Source organism: Corapipo altera, unplaced genomic scaffold (assembly GCF_003945725.1).
Source record: "Corapipo altera isolate COAL_440 unplaced genomic scaffold, ASM394572v1 62, whole genome shotgun sequence".
NCBI lineage: Eukaryota > Metazoa > Chordata > Aves > Passeriformes > Pipridae > Corapipo > Corapipo altera.
The window spans coordinates 10,201,533-10,216,530 of NW_020884894.1; the positions used below are offsets into that span (position 1 = coordinate 10,201,533).

General features: G+C 53.6%; 2 protein-coding genes and 1 long non-coding RNA gene across 3 annotated transcripts; 1 reads left to right on the forward strand and 2 right to left on the reverse strand.

Moving 5' to 3' along the window:
• The first annotated feature begins 730 nt into the window (after positions 1-730).
• LOC113948786 lies at positions 731-13,902 on the forward strand. The gene is made up of 3 exons (XR_003528227.1): positions 731-1,318; positions 3,228-3,234; positions 13,891-13,902. It is a non-coding gene; the product is annotated as an uncharacterized LOC113948786 (long non-coding RNA).
• LOC113948780 (C-C motif chemokine 5-like) lies at positions 3,770-5,500 on the reverse strand. Its single transcript, XM_027646687.1, has 3 exons — positions 5,223-5,500; positions 4,454-4,559; positions 3,770-4,093 (listed from the first exon to the last, which is right to left on the reverse strand). Exons 1-3 carry the CDS (start codon positions 5,287-5,289, stop codon positions 4,003-4,005), a joined length of 264 nt encoding a protein of 87 aa, XP_027502488.1. The 5' UTR covers positions 5,290-5,500; the 3' UTR covers positions 3,770-4,002.
• LOC113948779 (C-C motif chemokine 5-like) lies at positions 8,714-10,019 on the reverse strand. Its single transcript, XM_027646686.1, has 3 exons — positions 9,905-10,019; positions 9,405-9,516; positions 8,714-9,034 (listed from the first exon to the last, which is right to left on the reverse strand). Exons 1-3 carry the CDS (start codon positions 9,969-9,971, stop codon positions 8,929-8,931), a joined length of 285 nt encoding a protein of 94 aa, XP_027502487.1. The 5' UTR covers positions 9,972-10,019; the 3' UTR covers positions 8,714-8,928.
• Positions 13,903-14,998: the final 1,096 nt, after the last annotated feature.

Below are 14,998 nucleotides of genomic sequence, written 5' to 3' on the forward strand. Positions count from 1 at the left end.
CTCCTATAAAAGTTGGGATTTGTTATTCCAAGTACCTCGAGCAACCTGGTCACTGCTCCCAGGAGAAACCTCTTGCAGCTCTACTGTGGCTGCACATTTGGAGGGTCTCAGCTCTCCCCTGATCAGTCCAGAGGCACCACCCAGAGCTGTGATCTCCAGAGTGGCAAACACACTCCACCTCTGTGCTCTGGGCACCAACCACTCCACCTGCCTTCCTCAAACTCAGCACTGCAGTGAGGACCTCTCAGAAGGATAACATTTCACAGGGACCTGGCGAAAACCCGTTTTCCAGGGTGGTGAACAGCAGCCCTGCACATCCTGGGCTTTGGGTCTGAGCCCAATGCCCTGACTGTTAAGTGGCCTTTTGAGAACAACATTTTGGGAACTCCAGACCTGGAACCTTGGTTAAAGTGTCCTTCAGGGGTTCTGTGGAGACATCTTCATGGAGCTGAATTGCATCACCAGGCTTTTCTCCCTGTGGAGAAGGGTTCATGCTGCTCCTCCAGAACAGCGAGAGAGAGCATCAAGAATGCATTGAAAGAACTTTGGAGTGAGGTGCACTGGAGTGTCTGAGATAAAGGTTTCTGGGAGGTGTATCCACCTCATACACATGGTAGTCCAGCCTGTGACCATCTTAATGGCCTCTGCTGGATGCATTTGAGTTTGTAGACATCCCTCCTGTACCAGGGGAGCCAAATCTTGTTTCTCTTGGTTCATGTTCCTCTTGGAACCCTGGGAGATGCAGCTGTGACTGGCATGGAAGATGGGCTCCTCCAGGAGTATCATTCCTCATGGTTACCTTCACCTAGGATCTTTCCATGTGCTTCCTTTTTCCTTCTGGTTTTTCACAGTGACATCTCAACCTGTCCTCAAGCTGTGTCCTTGTTTTTCACATTTTATTAAGGCATCCTTACCATTCTTTAAATAGCTTTGTTCTTGAGTCTCCCTTTAACAACTGGAGCAAGCAGAGCTGCTGGAACTAGTTCTGGGGATTGAGTATATAATTTTCCACCTTGGGCATCAGGGATGAGGAACCATCCCCTCCTTCAGCAAAGCAAACCAGGTTGGATTGCTGCTGTGCTTTGGTACCTGTCTGTGTTAATACATAGCAGGTGTTGTTTAGATGCAAGTTTCAGAGTTTCTTCTGCCCTTGTGGGGTTGATTGAGGAGGTGAACCTTGGCAGTCAGGCTGTAGAGCAGCTGCTGTGAAGCTGTGTGGGGCACCACATGGGGTCGGGAAGCTCTTCTCATGAAGAAGCTGAGTGCAGACTTGAACTGCCCCATGGGCAGCAGATGGAGAGAGGGGTCCATCATGCTGGTGGAGCTGGTCACAGTCTGAGAGAAGGAACACCTTGAAAAGGCCCTGGTCCACCCAGGAGTCCCCTTTGCAGAAGGAGCAACTTCCCATCTTGCCAGTGTGAGAACAGCCTGAGTGGTGGGTTGGGGGGGCAGCAGGTCTGTTGTAGAGAGCTAGTGTTGGGTCTCCAGCTGTACATGTCTGTCCCAAGGTGTTTCTGCAGAAAGACTTGGGAAGGACATGCCAGGAATGAGGAATGAGTGATGGAGGGAACTGCAGTCCAGCAGTTCTTACTCAAGAGACAGAGGTGGCTGTGAGTCTTGTTGCATTGGCTGTGTAGGGCAGAGCTGGAGGAAGTGTTGCCAGGGAGCTGAGAGGAGCTACAGCAGATTTGAGAGGAAAGGGGAGCAGTTGAGAACCTGGAGGCCTCTTTCATGGGCAGCATTGGCTGCTCTCCACCATCCTTCCCTGCAACAAGAGGTGGCAGGTGATGGATGGCTGGTGGGCATGTCTGTCCCTCTCCCCACGTCCCACAGAGCTCAGAGCCTGCAGCTTGAGCTGTAGCAGTGCCCAACAAGCCAGGGCATCATCTAGACTTGAGGAGCACGTGTCCTGCTGGCTGTTTTCTTTCCAGGAGGGAGACTTAACTCTCTCCTGCTTGCAGGAAGCCCTTGAGTCCCATGAGGGATTTACACTCACATCACCACAGAAGGATTCCTGGAGGTCATGCAAACCTCTGCTCTTTGCTCCATATCCCCTGGCCAGGCAGACCCTGGTCACTCCATTTGGGTCGAGGCACTTGCTCAGACCTCTTTTGCTCGGGAGGACTTCAGCTGCATCCTTCCTCCAGAAGGGAGCACAGAGGGATTTTTGCAGGCTGGGCTTCCACTCTTGGCTCAAACTTGGAGAAAGGAGAAACAGCAGCAGCTCTGGGGATACTCCGGATTTTAAAGAAAATTCGAAAAATACAATTATGGTGAATTCCAGACCAAGGACTCTGCACAGGGCTTGGCTTGGGATTGTCTCTCGGTCCCACCTGTGCACGCTCTTCACGGCTCTGCAGCTGGGGGAGGCAGGAGGAGGCTGCCAGCACCTGAAGCTCTGGCACACAGCAGGGCAAGCCCCAGGACCTGCCCACCACACAGTGAACTCCTCTCCTGCTGGTTGCTCAAAACTCAGGTATGAAATGCTCGGCTGGAGCACGGGGTGCAAGGTCTCTGCAGGTTTCCCACCAGCCCCGGAGGAGCGGCCGGCACCGGGCAGATCTCCCTGTGCCACTCCAGGCTTCTCATCGCCTTCGGAAGGGAGCTCCTCCTCTTTGGTACAACATTGGCTAAATGGACATTACACAAACTGTGCACATTGGTTCAGTCTAAGCTTAGTATTTGTGAATTAAGTTATCTGACGCTTCGCATGAAAACTTCGAAAAGGGGATTGGGGAGGGGGGATTTTAACTGAGAAAAAGCCTATGAAAATATACTGGAAATATGGTAAAAAAAATCGACATTCTGCTGTATATTGACAGAATTATTTTTATTAAAATACACATCCATGTGCAAGAGCCGGTGTGGAGCCGTGTGCTTTGTCAGTCTGTGCTCGCCGGGGAAGGCGAGCACGGGGCCGGCAGCTCGTGTCCCTTCTGCCAGGGGATGCACAATCCATGGGATGTTTGTCCCCCAGCATCAGATTCTGCTTCAGCTTCATCCCATGGTGCTTATGACCTGCGGGCAGAAATGTCACTGGGGATGTTTTTCCGGTGCCATTCAGTGTCCTAGAAAATACAGTCCTGCCGTGTTCTGTAATGGAGCATGAAACACTGAGGGAGCTTTGGGCTGAGGATCAGTCTGTGGCATTTTCCACATTCCTTGCCTTCACCTTTCTGTGGCTTTCCCATGTGGATTTGCACCTCTCCTGTGAGGTGATGGACCAGCAGCCTGGTGTGAGTTTCTGGGGTGCCATACCCCTCCCCAGCCCTGCAGGGGGACAGGCAGCCAGGACACCTCCCTGCCCATCTCAAGGGGGTTGTGTCCTCACTCTCCTGGCACAGTGGATATTGTTTCTTGTCTCCCTCAGATATCTTGCAGTGGCCACCAGCACATTTGGAAGCTGACAAGGTGTTAAGGGTTTGGTAGATCGGTAACTTCTCCTGGAACCCTCCACTGCTGACCCCTTAATTCTGGAGGACCTGCAAAGCCTGTGGGGCTGTGAGTGTGCTCTGAGGATGTACAGCCTTACCTAGGGGCAAGGATAACCTCACCTTTGTGTCCTTGACCTGTGGGTCAAGAGCTGGCTCTGCTATCACATTCCCAGTGAAGCACACTGTGACCAGGGATGGTTTGCTCCCCACCTGGAGAAACGTGCTTGTGGCAGAGGTTTTTTTGGGTCACACCATGCCCTGGGCTTGTAGGATCTGCTCCTTGGGCTGGAAGAATCAGGAAAAATTCAGACAGCAACTTATAGCAATGAGTCTTTATTATAAATATTTGCTCCACTGGCACAGCCTGGCAGGGCAGGGGCAGCAGGAGGAGCTTGGTGGCCAGTTGGTCCCTGATGTGGTGTCACCTGATCCTGCCAGGGTACGGGCTGGCTCCACCTGCAGTGCTGGTGCCCACTGCCACAGCAGCCTTTGGAGAAGGGTTGTGAGCACCATCAGCACCCAGCAGAGACAGGAGGACTGGATGGTCAAGTGGGATGGTGGATGGAGTTCATTCTTTCTTTTGAAGCTTTTCTGTGGCTTTCTTCACCCAGCGCTTCTTGGGGTCAGCACAGATCTTGGCACCTCTGGCAGCCACAATTCTGCAAGGAGAAGGTGAGGAAAAAGAGTGAAAATGCGAACTGTGAGCCATTCCCTTCACATTCTCCCCTTCCCTTGTGCAGCCCCATCCTGGATGGAGGCTTGGAATCATCTCCAGCAGTCCATGGCCTCCTTGGGGTGATGGTTTGTGTCTGAGTTCCCAGACCACTGGCTTAAGCAGAAAGCACTAAAACCTATTTTTTCCCCCCTTTGCCCGCCCTACTGAGCTGCCTTCCTGCCACAGCCCCCTCCAGGCACATGCCCCTGGCTGGGACTGAGCCATCTGCAGGGTGGGATGGGATGGAGGAGCTGCTCCAGCTCCCCACGATGCCGGGGTGGGAGGCAATCCCTGGGATACTCACACAACTGCAGGCATAGGGCAGTCAATGGGGGTCTCATAGTAGCTCTGCACGTGTCGGACGGGTCTCTCTGCGTACTCAAAGCAGCATTCAATGGGTCTGAAGTGGGCTGGGAAGGGAAAGGAGAGATGTTTTAAACGGCCTTGGCAGCATTTTGCAACTAATTGCATTGCCAGACAGTGACACCGCAGGATGTGGAACTGTGGAGCTTCTCAGCAGCTCCTGCAGGATCCCACAGCAGGGATGCTTCCCTTCGTGGCAGCAAGCACAGGACTGGGGTGTGGACAATGGTGGGGAGGGAAACAGCACAGGACCTGGCCCCCCACAGCCTGTGTTGCTGCAGCCACCGGAGTGCATGGTAAGGTCGAGCTGCTCGCTCTGGGGATGAGGTTTTGGGGGTTTCCAAGGCAGGAGCACAACTTGCAGGGCGTTTTAGGAGGCTCCAAACAGCTGAATGTGCTCCCCCCCCCCGTCCAACCACTTGCTCATTCAGCTGAGACCTGGGGAATGGCTGCCAGAGTCTCCCCCAGGCTCCTGCAGGAGCATCTCCCCAGGGCCAGCTTCGCTGAGACCACCCAGCACCTTCTCCATCCACCCCTGCATCCCTGATGTGCTGCCCTGCATTGCTCTGCCCTGACCAGGGGCTTGCTGCTCCCTCCAGCAGTACCACTCCCACTCCCTGCTGGGCTTTCCTGCCCGACCTCCCCAGTGGGACATTCCCAGTGGGGACTCCGAGCCCGGACCTGCAGCAGTGGCCCACGAGGTCCCTTACCTGTGGCACGGTGCAGGGAGAAGGTGAGGAGCAGGGTGAGCAGCAGGACTGTCCTTGCAGTGGCCATGGTGGCTGCGTGAGGGCTCTTCCTCTGTCCTTTGTGCCTCCCTGCCTGGTGTCCGTGGCTTTGGCTCCGTAATTTATCCTCCTCATCCCGCCCCCTCGGGCCGCTCTTCCGAAAACTTCAGACGTGTTCTAAGAAGCCCCTTCCCAGGGACGAGGGGGTTTGTGTTGTTTATTTTTGGGACACATCCAGTGGGGGGGGGTGGAAAAGGTCGAGGAGGAGGGGGGCAGCTACTTCTGCTTTCTGCAGAAGCCGTGACGCCGTGAGGGGCTTCCAGGAGGCTCTGGGGGAACCGAAATTTACTCAGGAAAGCGGATTAAACCATATTCCCGTGAAGGCAGAGAACATCAGGTCCAATGCTCGTCTGTTTATTTCTAACAGGAGAGACAACCCACAGTCTGAGTGGGAACGAGTCACAGGTGGGTTTAATTGGTTTGGCCAATTAAGTGACTAATGAGTCCCCTCCAAACCGGCCTCCCCAGCCACCCTGGCCACACAGAGGGTGTTGGGTTAGTCAGTGAAGCACTCTGGGATGGGATGTCAGGCAGAAAAAGCCATCCTGGACCAAACTAGCAGGGACCTCAGAGCAGGGGCTGGCAGAGATGCTTTTGGTGGGTTCAGGAGACTTTATAGAAGGGGAAAAAAATGGGGCAGTGACAGCGGGGTGTCTAAGGAGAGTCTGGGTCTGATCACAAGTCTGAGCCCAAATGTTGCCTCTGCCTCCCACATGAGCACTGGGATCAAAATGAGAGGGTCAGAAGGATGGAGGCCTGTGGTCATCAGTTCAGACAGGTAATTTCTGCAGGGAGATGGGTCAAACCTTACTACAGCCCCAGGAGAGTCATCCCAGAGCCCAGAGAGGACAAAAAGGGCAGGAGGGGCAGGTGGCACAGACACTGACAGCAGCACCACTAGCTGTGCAGGGATGTGTTCCCTGGGAGGGCAGGATGAACCCCGTGGTCTGTGTGTGAGGAGGGGGTGAGGACCTGCTGGGAACCCCCATAGGACAGTGGTGAGTGGGAGCACAGGAAGGGACCTGGCTGTGGCTTGGGGATGAGGCAAACCAGGGCTTCTCAGAGGAGAATAGAGGTAGAAACGGACTTCCTTGAAGATTATCTCATGTTCGCTGTAAGAACACGTTCCCTGACTTCTCTGTAAGAAGAAAGGAGAAGGAAACAAATCAAATGTGCTGAAAATTCTGATTTAGAAGAAATAGCCTGCACAACATGGGGTCTGGTGGCCTGGCACGGGCCAGGGTGGCCACGTGGAGAGCTGGGCACAGCACCACTGGGTTCTGATGCTGCTTTCCTCAGAAAAGGGCTCTACAGACAGAAAACACCTGACACACAGCAGCTCCTGAGTCCTCTTCTCTGGACTCTGCATCCCCCCAGGTTCTCCTGCCCTCCTTTTTGCAGCTCCTGCCACGTCCCTGATGTACAGACCCTCCAGCCCAGCAGCTGCCAGGGTCACACCACCTCCTGGGCATGGGTTACAAGCAAATTAAGGGAGAACTGAGCTAATGGCTTTTTCAACCATCTCCTGGCACAGAAAACCTTGCCAAGCCCTGAACTCCCTTTTCAGGCTTGTCTGAGGCACCTCCTTTCCCTTAGCTAATTATTCCTGTCCCCAGTCCTACAGGAAGCATTAATAGATGCCTCCACTATCTGCCCTTCACAAAGCAAATCAGTGCATGTTGGGCCTCGGGAGGCTCCACAAAGCTCTGGAGGACTGGGGTTCTCTCTGTGTCCCTGTCCCAGCAGTGAACTTTTGGGTTTGGCTTTAGTCTTCTCCAGGCTCTTCAAACCTGCAGTGCCCAGGGTGCTCCCAGCAACCTCCCAGGCCATTCCCACTGGTGGTACAGCCTCTTCTCCAGGTGCTCCTCATTAGGCAAATGTAAAGGCAAGCAGACCTCTGTGTAGAGAGAGCAGGGGGAGACAGGCTGTGCACAGGAGTTTATAGGTGTCCAAACCACCTGCAACCTCACTAATAATTAACAATGGAATACAAATTTTTTTGACTGAGGAAAAACCCCACTTCAGGAATTAAAATGGGGTAGGCACGGATGAAAAGGCCCCAAAGCAATGTAGAGAAGGGGAAATATTCTGTGACTCATATAATCTTTTGGGGTTTGAGTGGGTAATCATGAAAGTTAATAGTTTAACAGCTTACATGTGTGTGTGATAAATGTCGGTGTGGTGCCGAGGTCTGTGCTGCATCCATGCCACAGCTGTCAGGAGAGGGCACCAAGTCCAAGCAAACAGGGTGACTCCATGGTCTGAAAGCTCAGGAAGGATAAAGGCAACACTTTAAGAGGCTTTCTCAGGCTGAAGCATCTCCTGGTGCACCCACAGATCTCCACCTGCCTCTTGGCACCCACGAGACCTCCGGTTCCCAGACCTGCGGTGTGCCAGGGGCATCCCTCAGCTCTGGGTGGGTTTTGCCTCTGCTGTGAAAACATCCCTGGAGCTGCTGCAGCCAAAATCCCCTTCCCCAAGAGCTGGGAGTGCTGACAGGAGGGCTTTCAGGGTGGCAGCTGCTCAGGAACTGGCTGAGCATCATCCAGCTTGTGGTAAGTGATGGCTTTTTTATGACTTGGTGGGTATTTTTGGTGGGGGGCTTTTTGGGGGTTGGTTCTCTTCCCCCCCCCCCCCCCGCCCCCGCAATTGAACAGTCACAGGAAAAGAAAGAGGATGTGGAGACATTCAGAATCACAGCTTTTGTCTCCCCAGGTCACTGTCACATGTTGTGGAGCTCTGCTCCACTGGCCATGGCTGAACACCTCCCTGAGGGTGGGAAGGAGTGAATGAATCCCCTATTTTGCTTTGCTTTTGTGCGCAGCTTTTGCTTTATATATTAAATTGTCTTTATCCCGACCCATGACTTTCCTCACTCTTGCCCTTGCAGTTCTCTTCCCCATCCCAAAACTCTGGCAGGGATCACTGCTGAGCTCCCAGGGATCCTGGCAGGGGTGGGATTTAAAGGGCTGTATGTTGGTGAATCCCTTGTCTGCTTCAGCATCCCCTGCCTGTCCTCCCTAACCAGGGAGGTCTGCAGAGAAACCCTTCCCCTGCAGCACAGCTCAGAGACACCACAGTCCTGGGGCAGATGTGGCAGCCAGGCTGTGCTCCTGCACAGGGCAGCACAAGGCACGAGCTGAATCCTCTAAGCACCCATTTTTGCACCTAAAAGCCCTCAGCTGAGTCTCCAGCCCCTTTTGGGTTCCCTTGAAGCGAGTACCCAAATGCCCTGCATCCATACAGTGCCATCCATGCCCATCCCTACCTGCCCCAGTGAGACTCAGTGGGAAAGAGCCCCCATCCCACCCCAGCCCCTTGGCCAGCTCCACACCTCAACCTGCTGGCAGCAGCAGCAGCACTGTGGTGCTGGGAGAAGAAAGGACACCACTCTCCAATCTCACATAAACTAAACTTTATTTTGTAGCTGTGATCAGCAGGCAGGTGCTGGCAGGACCAGCAGCACTCCAGGGGCTGGTGCCTGGCTGGTGGACACGGCTCAGGGCTCTGGGGAGTCAGTGTCCCCCACCAGCAGCTGGGACCTCTGCATTCCCCTCTGGGAGGATGGTTACAGACCCTCCTTCCCACCAGGATGTTGGGTAGCCTTAACCAGGGCACCCACTCTACATCATGGGGCATGAGGTTCTTTCCTCTTCTGGAGCTTCCCAACTGCTCTCTTCACCCAGGGCTCTTCTGGGTTTGCACAGACTTTGGTCCCGTTCTTGGTCTTAAACCTGCCGAGGTTAAAGGTGAAGCTTTGTGAGAAATGACAGCTATAATCCCACTCGTGCCCATGCCATCCTCCCTCCCTGATCTTTCTCTATTCTCTTTGGCCCTGCACGCTGCCCCTGGGTACTTGGTGTCCTACCATCAGCTCATGCTGCAGCCCAGCACCTCTAGAGCCTGTGCAGAGCCTTCAGGAGCTGCGGTGGACTCGTGTCCTAAACTCTGCCCTGCAGAAGTGCCCAGACAGTCATGTCCTCCCCTCTTCATGCTGCAAAACCATGGAGGCTACACAGACCTGGCCCTGTCCTGTTCCCAGATGAACTGAACCTGTGCTGGCTCAGAAGACAGCACAGCAGGGGGGAAATTACCAGGACTTACACAATTGCTGGGAAAAAACACTCCTTGGAAGTTGAATAGCAATCCTTCAGGTTTGCCAGCCGGAGAGCACCCTTTACATAATGGAAGCAGCATTCAGATGGAGAGTAAGGGGCTGGAGAAGACAAAGAGAGACTGTGAACACTGGCTGTGGAAGGCAGTTTGTCTTTAGGACCTTCCCCCATGACAAAGCTGACCCACACAGCATCCCCCAAACTCTGCAAATGCTGCCCTCCTCCTTTATTCCCTGGGCAGGAGGGGAGGATGCTCCAGGTTATCATCCAGCACCAAAAGCCCTGCAGCAGCTCTGCCAAAACCACCCAGCTCCAGGAGCAGTTTCCTTCCTTCCCTGCCTCCCGGGATGTGCAGCTCTGCCCTGGCCAGGGGGTTGCTCCTCCTGCCAGCAGCCCCATCCCTGCTCCACACTGGGGTTTCTTGCCCGACCACCCCGGTGGGATGACCCTGAGTCCCGACCAGAAGTGGTGGCCCATGAGGTGCCTCACCTGCACTGGAGTGTGGGGAGAGGGCGAGGAGCATCACAAGTAGCAGGACTGTCCTTGCAGGGAACATGGTGGCTGCGGGAAGGCTCTTCCTCTCCGGGTACTGCTCTGCCTCTTTGGAGGAGCTCAGCTGTGAGCTCAGGCAAGGAGGAGCTGTGATTTATCCTCTCCAGCCCTCCTCTCATTAGCCCTTTTCCGAATAATACGTAACAAATTCAAGGAAAAGGTCTACCCTTTCCTTGCCCCTGGGGATTTCCATGTCACGTGGGATCATCGGGGTTATGGGCCGGGACAATACCTGGAAAGACAATGAACTTTGACAACTTCTGTGTTCACCCAGACAGGGACAGCCACGAGGGAAGTGAAATCTTCCTCTGCAGAGGTGTCAACTCGAGAGCTCCCAAGCACTCAGAGAGGGGTTTCATGGAGATAGGAAAGACAAAGCTCGGTGTTGCATGCAAAGTCCCTTTCCAGCCCCAGAGCCAACACAAATGTGCTGGAGATGGCTGGGTGGCTTGTGAATTCCTGGAAAGCATTAAGCAGAAACACAGTGACTGCTGCTGCCACCAGCCCTCTGTGGCTGGACAGATGCAAGTTGTCAAATACTGGCAGAAATTGTATCACGTTCCACGCTGTTACTATGGAGAGGAACAAAAATCCCTGTTCATAGCTGGGAAGTGTGGGGTGAAAAGAGAAGGAGGTGTAGTTGAGCTCTTCCTGGTGGATGGGACTGGCTTAGCCCCTGGATTCAGGACAGGGCAGGAGTCAGTATCAAGCTGAGGGGAATGGATGAAAAACCAAGTGTTCCAAGTTTTTGGGTGACTTTCATATTCCATCTTCCACAGCCTTGAAGCATCCCAGATCTCTGTGTTAACCTGGGGGACAGCTTCTTCCCCCCTTGCTGGACTCCCCCTTCATCAGACCTTCTGCAGGTCCTTGTCAGTCATGCTCAGCCCCTGCTCTGACACTCTTTTTGTTACTCCCTCTTTCTAACCAGGCTCTAAGTGGATGCAGGGCACCACAGTCCCCCCTCATCCTCTGTGAGCTACCCAGGGGGTCACCTGGCACCCCCCAGCCACCCTCTAGAGCAGGACATTGTGCCTGGGACTGGGTCATCCCTGAGTGCCTTTTAAAAGACTTGGGGGAAAACCACCCACTGCTGAGAACTGCTCTGGTCATTGCCATGTCTCCCGACCCCCAGCTTCAGCTGGACACCTCTCCTGCCGATGAAGGCTCAAGGAGCCCAGGGAGGTATGATGAGGCTCTTCCCAGCCCAGCAGAAACTATTAAACCACTAACTCAGGCCCGTGTAGCTGCTGTGCTAGCTCAGCTGCCATGGGGAGATGGAGTCCCTGTGGCTCAGAAGCACAACCTGGCCCGGGAGGAGCTGGTGTGAGGTCACCCACGCTGTGCAGCCACCCGAGGACTACAGAGAAGGTGTTTATAAACAGGTCCCACATTCCTCCCTGCATGTGCTCAGCCCAGGGACTCAGTGTCTCTCTGAGCTGTAATGAACTCCTCCAGCCCTCCTGCTGATCCCCTAAACCATCTTTCATTTCTCCACAGCTCTGTCGATGTTCTCTTCCCCTTGTGAAGCTTCTGCAGAACTGTGCTTTCATTTCTGGCAGAAGGTCTGGCCTAGGATGCTCTGCTTCCCCTTTCTCAGGTTTTCAAGCCATGTTTGTGGAAGCCAGATGATTCATAACTCCCTGGAGACCTTTTGATGTTTCTTCTTTTGGAAAGGGAAACTGATGTGCAGACATTAGTTGATGAAAAGCTAATTGCTGGATTGCTGGAAAGCCCCGCTGCCGGCCCAAGTTTCCCTTTCATTTGAATGGACTCTGAACAATTTGCTTGTTTACGTAAAAAATAAACAGCATCCTATTTGTTCTGCAAGAGGAGGGGGAGGAGGGAAGCTGAGGGGGCAGCTCAGGTGCAGCCTTTCCCAGCAGTGATGCCAGTGAGGGGAGGAAGGAGCTGGGCAGAATGAGCCCCACGCTGGGAAGTGGAGTGCCAGTGGGTGACTGAGCACACCCAGAGGTGCTGGAAAACACAACCACACGATCATCGTGCACTCAGGAAGGCACAGCCTCTGCACTGCAAGAACAGCAGGGCTGCCAGGGCAGGAAATGTGGCTGAGCATCACCTGAGCATCACCCAATGCCTGAACTTGCCCCTCAGAAGGCAGTGGGAGGGGTTTAAGTTTTCTCTGTCTTCTGTTCTACCCAGTGTAGTTAGAGTCTTTTCCATTTACAATACAAAATGTTCTAGTTTTGCTTCTTTCAAACTCTCAGCTTTCTGAGTGTAAAGCCCCTCCACATTTCCTTGGGGTGGTCACTGAAGGGTCTCCCCAGCTCCATTTTCAAGCTCTGGTTACTCAGGATGTAATCACGAACAAAAGGCGATCGATCCTCTTGTTCCTTCCTGGAGTCAGAGCTCACCCTGTGGCTCCAGGCACGACTGTGCCAGGTCCTACAGCCTGGAAAGACACTCTAAAACGAGGAAAATGAGAGTCTCTTCCAAAGGCTGCTTCCTACAGACGGACACTGGGGACCACCAAGTACTGTAAGTTGGTGATCCAGGACGCATCCTGCGCGGTAAGTCCTGCCCGGAGCCACAAGACACGGAGGCCGCAGGAAGGCTGTGTCCAGGAGCCCTTCCCCAGGGTTCTGTCAGCCCTGATTTACTGGGCAAGCTCGTCCACTGGCACAGGGACAGAAAAGAAACTCCCTGTGGCTGGGCAGGAAGCCCTCACCACCATGGCCAAGCGGAGGCAGAGGTGGATGCACGTGAGCCAGAAATGGGAAGCTGACTCCACTTTGCTGAGGAAGATAAAAAGAAGGATCTGATGCCAATTTTCTCTGAACACTCTGAAAAGGAAACATTTTTTCTATTTTTATCTGGTGAGGTTAATCAACTGCCTCGGGTTAAGTGAGGGTGGACCTGGGGTATCAGGGAGACTCCACGCTGGAGAGGCTTCTGTGTCAGGTGGCTAACAGGGGAAATGATGCCTGGTGAGGACTCAGCCTCCTTTTTTCAACCCTGACCCTTTTTGAGCTCCCAGAGTTTAAGCTGGCGATAGAGAGATGCTTCAGCTCAGCTTTTAAAGCGAAGTTGTGATAACAGAAAAAAATAGGACTGGAAGCAATTGTCAGTGATTTAAATCTGAGCAGGGTTAGTCCTGATAATTCCAAGAAGGCACTATAGCAAGTTATGAATTTCCGTGCTCCTTAGTATTTGATTAGGATAAAACCCAAGCAATTAGAAAAATAAATGCAGCTAAAGAATGTGAAGAGAAAGACAGGTTAAGGCCCTCAGATATTGTAGTGAAAAAGTGTTTGTGATGGCTGCGTTTGGAGCTGGAAAGCTGACGTCACATCCCTCCTTGGAGGGCACCTCTCACTTATTTCTATCTTTTCTTCTCTTTTCTTTTTTTTTTTTTAAATTATTTTCTTTGTGGCAGAATTCAAGGTGAATTCTGAAGGGTGAGTTCTGAAGGCTCAAGAAATGAATCTTCCTCCATCACCTGGGACAGTCACTGAAGGGACATGATCTTGCAGAGTCCCCACAACCTCCATGTTACCCAAGGGGGATGTCAGCGACAAGAGCAGACCTTGCAGTGACAGGAATGGGGTACAATCCTCCTAAAAATGGAGATTAGGCAAACACAAAGCCTGGCAGACCCACAGCCACGCAGCAGAACTGTGGCTGTGCAACAGGGAGCCAAACAGCTTCTGCTGAGCCAGCGGTGTGAAAGTGGTGCTACTTCAGCTCGACCAGAGGCTCCCCCAGTATGATGTGAAAGCTCTTATGCAACGTTTCACAGGAAAACCACAGTGCCAGGCAGGGACAGACATGTCATAAACTACAAAACAAGTCTCAAACCAGACAGGATGGAGGTGGCCATGTGTTTGCTTCACAGGAATCACTGTGCACCTCGCGCATCACCCTGGGCTTGGAGAAGATGATGGTAGAGGTCCAGACTGCAGGGAGCAGTGAGGGGGACAAGGCTGGAGCCAAGGGTGACCCCAGCACAGGCAGTGTCCTCATTAGTGAGGTGAGAGACCACAGAGTCTGAGCACAGGCGGCAGAGCCAGAGGCTGGTCAGAGGCTCCATCAGCAGCCCCAGGCAGATCAATGTAAGGAAGCAGATCCAGAATCCATTTGGGAGGGTTAGGGGAATCCACCCAGCTGTAGCAGGAGATGGGGTAGAGACAGGGCTCCAACACCAGAGGGTCCAGCCAGCCAGGAGACAAGATACCTACAGTATAGATCCAAGGTCTGTCCAAGGGACCGGAGCAGAGCCAGGACTGCAGACCAGCACTTACAGCATTGCCCAAAGCAGGAACCACAGGCTAAAGCCTGAGCTTAGATGTGGCTCCTGGTCCTTGGGCAGAGGGTTTGGGGGGTGTGTGTTGTGAGGGTGAATCCGCTCACAGATGAGGCTGGTCAGGATGATTAAGGCCAATTAGTGCCCTCAAGGCCTGGCATTGTGCCATCTGATGGATCCTGTAGTGAGTGAAGGTATGGAGGGGAGCCCATATGGGATCCCAGTGACTACTCCTTCTCATAAGGTCAATCAAAATAGCTGGCTAGTGACGTGGTGGAGACGATGTGGAGTTGGAAACCAAAGACATGGGTCAGCAAGAGGTGAGAAGGGGCACACCATGACCGTGGGTCCCCCATCTCCCGTGGGCTGCAGGGAAACCTCAAGGCAGGACAAGTGTCTTGCACACGAGGTGCAGAATGCAACCCTTGTCCCACCTGAGCAGAACAGGTTTGGTATTAATTACCTCCTGCACCAAATTCTGCACCTGAGGCAGCCCATGGCCCTCCAGGAGAAGCACGGGAAGGTGTGTGGAGGGACACCCTTGGCACGAGGTCTTTTCCTGCAGTCACAGAGTCACCAGCAAAGCCAGTGAGCGTGTGGCACCCACAGCCCAGGGACTGGGCATCCAAAGGCTCCCGTGGTGCTCCAGAGGCTCAGCCCTGAATGGCCCCACGCCGGCGCCTGCTCTGCTGTCGGAAATGATTCATTGCTGCGGGGCCGCCTTCTCTGCACAGCCCCCTCCTTCCTCATCCGCCCTCCCCCACGGC

Excerpts from the sequence above, each read along its gene's own strand:
- LOC113948779 (XM_027646686.1), bottom strand. The coding sequence starts at position 9,971 with ATGTTCCCTGCAAGGACAGTCCTGCTACTTGTGATGCTCCTCGCCCTC. Across the intron at positions 9,517-9,904 it reads CTCCCCACACTCCAGTGCAG|CCCCTTACTCTCCATCTGAA; the intron begins GTGAGGCACCTC and ends TGTCTTCTCCAG. Across the intron at positions 9,035-9,404 it reads TGTTTTTTCCCAGCAATTGT|GTTTAAGACCAAGAACGGGA; the intron begins GTAAGTCCTGGT and ends TAACCTCGGCAG.
- LOC113948780 (XM_027646687.1), bottom strand. The coding sequence starts at position 5,289 with ATGGCCACTGCAAGGACAGTCCTGCTGCTCACCCTGCTCCTCACCTTC. Across the intron at positions 4,560-5,222 it reads CTCCCTGCACCGTGCCACAG|CCCACTTCAGACCCATTGAA; the intron begins GTAAGGGACCTC and ends TTCCCTTCCCAG. Across the intron at positions 4,094-4,453 it reads TGCCCTATGCCTGCAGTTGT|AATTGTGGCTGCCAGAGGTG; the intron begins GTGAGTATCCCA and ends TTCTCCTTGCAG.